This window comes from Populus alba, chromosome 18, assembly GCF_005239225.2.
Source record: "Populus alba chromosome 18, ASM523922v2, whole genome shotgun sequence".
NCBI classification, from domain to species: Eukaryota; Viridiplantae; Streptophyta; class Magnoliopsida; order Malpighiales; family Salicaceae; genus Populus; species Populus alba.
This window is the reverse complement of record NC_133301.1, coordinates 352156-359528: the sequence shown is the minus strand read 5'-3', so window position 1 is coordinate 359528 and position 7373 is coordinate 352156. Positions and strand designations below refer to the sequence as shown.

Here is a 7373-nt window from a genome sequence, read left to right as displayed (position 1 = left end):
GCCCAACATGAGCTCATAACCAATTTTGATGGGATTAAATTTTGCCCCATTCCATGTCTGTTCAATAATTTGCTTCTCTTTTGTTCATCTCATGACATCCCCTTAATTATGAAATAATTTAAACATGAACACCGAAAAACTTTTCATTGCTTTCAGTGGCCTAGAAATCTCATGCAATTGTAAAAAAATAAAGTTATTGAACCTAGCTTTACTCTTGTTATAAACTTGAAAGGTTGATTCTAATTAATTTAAGATGATATTTTATTTTAAAAAAATAAAATAAAATTTAACCGAGTTTTAATTAGGTCTCATTATCAAGTTAAATTAAGTTAATTTGCACCTAATTTAATTTGAAACCCAGCTCAAGTTAAGAGTAAGGTTAGAAAATTATCGAGATTCATCTTATTTAAAATACAAATAATCATATATTATTTCAAATAGTATCAATATCGAAATAAAATGTCTATCATTATAAAATTAATAGTCAAATTTGTTAGAAAATAGGACTAGATTGGGAACAAGGGTTCGATTAATTAGATGGAAGGCTAGGTATTTATACTGCAATCCTGACAACACTCAAATAGAAAGCTCTAAATTGAGTCCATGAAAGCATTTCTGATAATCAACAACTCTCTAAAATCACGTTCCATTGTTAAAGCCCAACCAAACAACACATCATGATTGATGACATGCAAATTCGAAACCTCATATCCTGATCTGTGAGAGAGATTCATTCTCAGCCATCAATTGGTCAGCATCTTGTTTCTGGTCAACATCTCAACATGCCTATAAAGGTCTCAGCATTATCTGCTTCGAATTCCAACAGGAGATAATAATATTAATAATAAGGAGGAAGGGTTTGGCAGCATCTTTTCACGAAGATGGATTCCAAGGTCTCTTCCCTCCTCTTCATTGCAATCTTGTGCTTAATCTCCTCAACCTCCACGGCCTTCAACATCACCAAGATCCTTGCACAATCCCCTGAGTTTGTTAGCTTCAATGATCTCCTAACCCAAAGCGGGCTCGCCAAGGAAATGAGCAGCCGGGAAACCATCACTGTGCTTGCTCTCGATAATAGCTCGATTGGTGGGCTCAATGGAAGACCCTTGGACATTGCCAAGAGGATCTTGAGTGCGCATGTAATTCTTGATTACTATGATCAAATAAAGCTTTCAAAACTAAAAAAGGCCAGCACTATCGTCACCACCTTGTTCCAAGCTAGTGGCGCTGCAGATGATCGACAAGGTTTCTTGAATATTAGCAGAACTGCTGAGGGAATCAAATTCGGTTCAGCAGTGAAAGGTGCTCCTCTCGTCGCGTCACTTGTGAAACCCGTATACGCACAGCCTTATAACATCTCGGTGCTCCAAGTAAGCGAACCTATTGAGGCTCCAGGGATTGACACCATGGCTCCTCCACCACCACCTGCCGCCGTTCCCAAGAAGGCACCAGCTCCAACTGCCAAATCTCCTTCCAAGGCTCCTGCACCATCCAAGGTGGAACCATCCACTCCAACTGAATCACCGACCGAGGGGCCAGTGGCTGCTGATGGACCAGTAGCTGATGTACCCACAGCCTCTCCATTGGCTGATGCACCAATGGCAGATGAAACAACTGCTGAAGCTGCTTCTTCACAAGTGCATGCTGGTGGTGCCGTCGTGGTGATAGGATTGTTGGCCTGCATGATGGGTTTTTAAGAGGCAAGCAATAGAACAAGGCAGAAGAAAAACTAGGTAAAAGAATGGAGAAAACCAAAGCTGGATAGCATGGAAGTTAGCACAAGAATCAATTGCTTTTGTGCTACATTTGATTACATCCCCCTCCAATCACCTCAATTTGAAATGAAGTTGGAGGCCTAATGGGGGCATACAAGTTTAGTCTGATTTATACTTGTAGATTGCAAATTCAAATTTTTTACATGTTCTATGAACATGCCTTGATTTTTCATCAAGCACAGTTTTTTTTCTTCAACGGCTTTTTTATGATGGAAAGATGCTGTGTGTGCATATCAGCCCCAGTGCTGTAGCTAAAGGCGTCAAGTATCTGATCCTGCCCCGATGAGGGCAGTCGGGCCTTATTACTGCCAAGATTTCCCGGCAATTTGACAGAAATTATATGATCAGGAGTGTATTTGGTTAACAATCTTACTTGAACATTCTGATGAAAATCAGAAAACCAAATCGATAAAAGAAATTGTAAAATCAAGCTCCATAATCAAGACAATGATCAAACATCGATACGAAGAACCACTTTCCTGAATTCATTAGCTGTGGTAAAACATTTCAAATACACAAACATGAATCCGCTTGTCCGTACAGGCTCATCATATGAGCTTGTCAAGAATATCCAAAATGGCTGTAAGGCTCACCTTAACAGAATCAGAAGAATAATTAGGAAATGCACTATCATTAATCCACACCTACGATCAGTGCTCTTTTAAGGTTTTGACCATTGAACCAGATTAACTTGGTTAACTTTCGATGAAACCCCCCAAAAAAGGACTCTCTTGTAATTCAACCAGATTCATCCAGATGCATTGGTTGAGCTTTTGACCCTGTCAATTATATCCGAGATGACTTGGTCCATGTCAAGTGCCTTCAAAGGTGGAAACGGTCTTTTCATGTTCTGCAATAGATGACAGGTGGAGCAAAAATGAAACAATTTCAAGCACCAGCAAAGGCTACTTTAGCAAAGTATGTCAGATAATTTTTTAAAATAAATGGGAAGGGACCCTGTCTGATCTTGTTAATTCAAACATTTACTTAAATTCTTCTTGAATAGCTAGATTCAAATCAAGAATCTTTAACAAACTGAGCCAAGTCCCAAGAGCTAACATATCTGTAAATTATGTACAATTTCACCAAAGACCTAGTTTTCGTCCAAGATTACAAAATAAACATCATATAAAATGGCGTTTTACTAATGCGAATTTTTACCCCTCACCGACAGAAGAAGGGCTATTGCATGCGCCATGCGGAATTGTTGATTTAACCACCAAGCGCTTTTTTTTAGACCCACAGAAAATGGTGCATTAGACTTGGACTTGTTTAAGCCTTTTAAGGTACAAAGATGAAGGTTTTGAAGAAAATCATTAGTTCATGACATCTCAGATCAAACAAAGAAAAATTTATTATTCAAGCTATCTCATATTTTAGAATTGAACTCACAAGTTTTTACCAGAAATCATTGAGTACTGATCTTTGTTAAATATGGAAACTCTGCGGGCATGATAAAATTAACCATTCCTAAAGGTTTTAAGAGAATGAAACAAAATTAAAATAAAAAAAATGCATCAGCCATACAAATTGATGAACTAAATAGACTATCAATAGATACTTCAGGTGTGAATTTTACCTGAAGACTGATGAATGTTTCCCCACCTTCTTCCCGTATTTCAAAGCATCCCCTCCTAGGCTGTTGAGAGTTGGAGAGAAACATCAATTAAACAGAAAATATGCAAGTAAAGGAGAAGCTAAAACACCAAACAATATGCCAGTAAGATGGCAGATAATCCTTCTGCAAAGAAAACTTGTTGTCCCTATCCTATGTGTTATCAAAGACCTTATCAGTTGACGTCAACAGCAATTACTTGGTTAACACCAGGAAAAGGACAAAACTTTGACCATGACAATCAAAATAATGATAAACAGCTTGGCATATGCATGCATCGAGGTTTTGGTTTTAATATCATAAAAAATATCAACATCAATCTCCATTTCTTTCTTTTTTTCTTTCTTTCTTTTTGTGTCCATATTTTGTACGTAAAGCACTGTGGAGTTTGGATTCACAAGAAACAATGTTGAAAAGTCTAATGTATGCAATCAACAGCATAAACATCTGAGATAATACCATTGAGACATAACCACATCGTCAATTCATAATTGAATCAAGGTAACACATGACCCAAGCTTGTAAATCTTTGATTTTCACTGCAATTTCAAATAATACATAGCATTCCAAAATATGACAATGATCAAAATATTACCCTTTACATAATGCAATAAGTAAAAGCCCTCAATAAAAGAAATCACAACAATTAGCCACAAATCTGCTTTTTCACGCGAATAAAGAAGTTCTGACAACAAGAGCACCGTACCAGATACTCATCCAAGAACACAAAGCATTAGATTGTTGAAAAGGTCATGATACAACAGATTTTAAAATTGGACACGAATGTGCTTTTTTACCCAGACGAATACGCATCAATTACAGAAGTAAAAAAAAAAAAAAAGTAATGAGCCAAATGCAGAACACTTTGGATTATTGAAAAGCTCCCACTACAAAATTTAAAAATAGCTGCATTATGCCATATCCCTCAGTGTATGAGATTGGGTGTCCATGAGAAGGGCACTAAAGAAGAAATTTACCTATGTACACAAAGCATTAGATTATCAAAAACATCATTTAACTCAATGTCTTTGGCAAACAAAAAAGAAGCTCAAGGCTAGATTCAACTAATAGCTGTGTAAAGAAGTTACATCGCCCAGCAAAAGTACCTTTTCAGGATTGAGTAACACAGAGATACCAGGAAAGGCACTCAACAAACCATCTTTCACCTGTATAGCTCTTGTCTTGAATGCATTGCACTGTTTGCTGCAAGAATCAACATATGGATTAGAAAATGCATCATATGATAGAAGCCTCATTTTTTAGCACGAGGAACTTAGCTAGGGGCATATTGCCCAAAAAAAAAAAACATGAATAAACACTTCTGCAATAATTCCTTGAATCATAATGACACTTAATGCCCTATGCAACAGAACTTTCCTATGAAACCACACCTCAGCCATCAAGTAGATGTTTTCATATTGGTAATTTAAAATGCAAGATCACTCACTAGAAAAACTAACTAATGCTGAACAAAATCATCATTCTATATTTTGAAGTTCAAACCATTCCAAACTAACTAAATAAACAAATAAATAAGTTTTTATCTCTATCAAGTTCCTCAACCTTCTTTAAAATCCGACACATGAAGTGAAAATACTCAACTTCACTGCTACAGGTTCTAACAGGAAAAAAAAATTAAAAGATCAAATAACCTAAAGCCAAGATATGTAAGTCGAATCAAAGTTTAAGATAGTGTTTGGCATTGTGGTAGTGGTTGTTTTTTAAAATGATTTTTGCTTGGAAATGCATCAAAATAATATTTTTATTTATTTTTTAAAATTTATTTTTGACATCAGCACATCAAAACAATCCAAAAACACACAAAAAATTCAAAAATTTTCAAAAACAAGGTTGGACCACAAAAACAAACACCGCCTAAAAACAGAGCAGATTTCAACTCTCCTTCCTAAACACCAAAGGAAACAGATCCCGGCCAAAAAAGATTCGATTAGATACAAACAATGCTTCTATATTCGCTATCAAGCACAGCAAGAACCAGAAACTAAAACCTTAAAAGTACTACTCCATTTTCCCTAGAAAACAACCAGATTAATTTTAAAAAACAAAACAGCATTTTCCAATTAATTTCTTGGGATGGGACACTTACCGTTTAATCCTTTCCTTTCAACCAATTTCTGGGCAGCCAAACAGACTTTCTAATTAGAAACAATAAAACTATTTCTTATTTCTCCAAACCCCAAAAAGACAAGAAAAATTGAAGACAGCAAAATTGACCAAAACAAAAACAAAAAGTTATTAATCTAATTTCGCTTACTCAAAATAAACCCACCCCCAAGTTTATTGAAAAACTACTCTATCAAACCTCTTTCATTACACCTCTATTTTCTTTGAAACCAAACACAATCAGGGAAAGAGAGTCAAAATTGATTGGAGTATAATACTCAATCACAAATTCAACTAACCCTAGAAACAAAAATCCCCAATCCTCTCAAGACTGAAAAAAACACTTTTATAAGCCTAATTTACAGTTCACACTTTTAAATCAATTACAAACACGCACAAAAAAAAACCAGGGCTTGAAACCTCAACTCAGTTTCCTCTACCTTCTTTCATTTTCTCAGCAACCAAGAAGAAAAATAAAACAGAAACCAAGTACCTAAAACCCTAACTCCACTATTATTTCTCTAAAAACCAAAAAATACACTCCCATAATTTTTTAAGAAATTAGATAAGAAAACACTCGTTTAATTAAATAAAAGAAAATTCACTTTTTCGCCAGTTTAGTGTTTTCCTCTACTTTCTCACAAACCAAACAAAACCTAGAAAAAAAATAGAAAAACTCACCAATGTTCAATCACAATAGTCTTAGTAACTGCATCACGAGCAGGAGTCTCTTCCTTAGCATCTTCTTCTTTCGTTCCGTCCTCGTCGGCCTCCGGTTCTTCTTCTTTAACTTCCTCCGCTTTACCTTCCACTTCAGCCTCCGAGGAAGACGAAGTCTTAGTTTCCGCTTCTTCTTTCACTTGAGTCTTCACCTTCTTCTTCTTACTCTCTGCTGCTTTCTCTTGCTTTCTCTTCTTTCCCGACTCGGTCGGTAACTCAGTCAGCTTCGCATTGAATCGCTTAGCTGAGCTCCGAGTCATCCGAGCCGACCTCCTAGTCGCTGGCTTCTCCGACGACGTCGATTTCGTCTCTTCAGCCTTCTTTCTTGGCGCCATAGGAAGAAAGGAAAAACGAGAAGCAAATGAGAGTCCGGACGAGGCACTCGGCTTCCTTCTCACCCTGCGTGGAGAGCCGTGAAATGGTTCGCGTGTCGGATTTTTTATATCTTTATATCTTTATTTTTTTTGGCTTTTTTTCGTTTTCCCGCGCTTTTTGTCAAGGGACGATCTGTGATTGGGTTTGGTGGGGTGATCGGAAGTGATGAGGGGTTGAAAGGATAAGATTGTACCACGTGGAAGAAGGTGCCAGCAGGGTTTGGACACGATATATATCCAGGTTCCATGGGTCTCCTTACCGTCCAAAAAAATCAAGGTTCTTAATAATATTTTTTTATATACATTATATAAAAAATGCAATATAAATTTAAATTGTAAAATTATAAAATAAAAAGTAAATTTTTTCAACTAATTATATATTATATTGATAACTTTAGTTAAGAAATTAAATTATATTAAAATCTGATAAAATAAATCAACAATATTATAATTAATGAATGATCTAAATAAAATGAGAAAAATAGATAGTATGAATTAATAAATTAATGATATGGAGAAATATAAAGTTTCAGAACAAAATTTTTCAATACAGAAGAATCACTGAAAAAGGTAGGAAGCACACATAAACCTAATGACAACTTGGTTGTTTCCCGTTACAATAAGTCTTGATAAACCTCTTTTGGGTTGCAAGCTAATGAGTTTAAATTAGTAATTAATTAACACAATTCAATAATGAAATAAACTCCTAAAAAATGTCTAATGTGCTAGAAAAAAATTCAAATTTAAAATAATTATTTAAAAATA

General features: G+C 35.6%; 2 protein-coding genes across 2 annotated transcripts; one reads left to right on the top strand and one right to left on the bottom strand.

The window, feature by feature from the left end:
- Nucleotides 1-809: 809 nt before the first annotated feature.
- On the top strand, nt 810-1960 carry LOC118059483 (fasciclin-like arabinogalactan protein 3). Its single transcript, XM_035072375.2, has one exon. It carries the CDS (start codon nt 882-884, stop codon nt 1695-1697), a length of 816 nt encoding a protein of 271 aa, XP_034928266.1. The 5' UTR covers nt 810-881; the 3' UTR covers nt 1698-1960.
- A 275-nt stretch (nt 1961-2235) lies between these two features.
- Nucleotides 2236-6747, bottom strand: LOC118059484 (uncharacterized). Its single transcript, XM_035072376.2, has 4 exons — nt 6196-6747; nt 4497-4593; nt 3355-3414; nt 2236-2625 (listed from the first exon to the last, which is right to left on the bottom strand). The coding sequence occupies exons 1-4, from the start codon at nt 6567-6569 to the stop codon at nt 2524-2526; spliced, it is 633 nt and encodes a 210-aa protein (XP_034928267.1). The 5' UTR covers nt 6570-6747; the 3' UTR covers nt 2236-2523.
- Nucleotides 6748-7373: the final 626 nt, after the last annotated feature.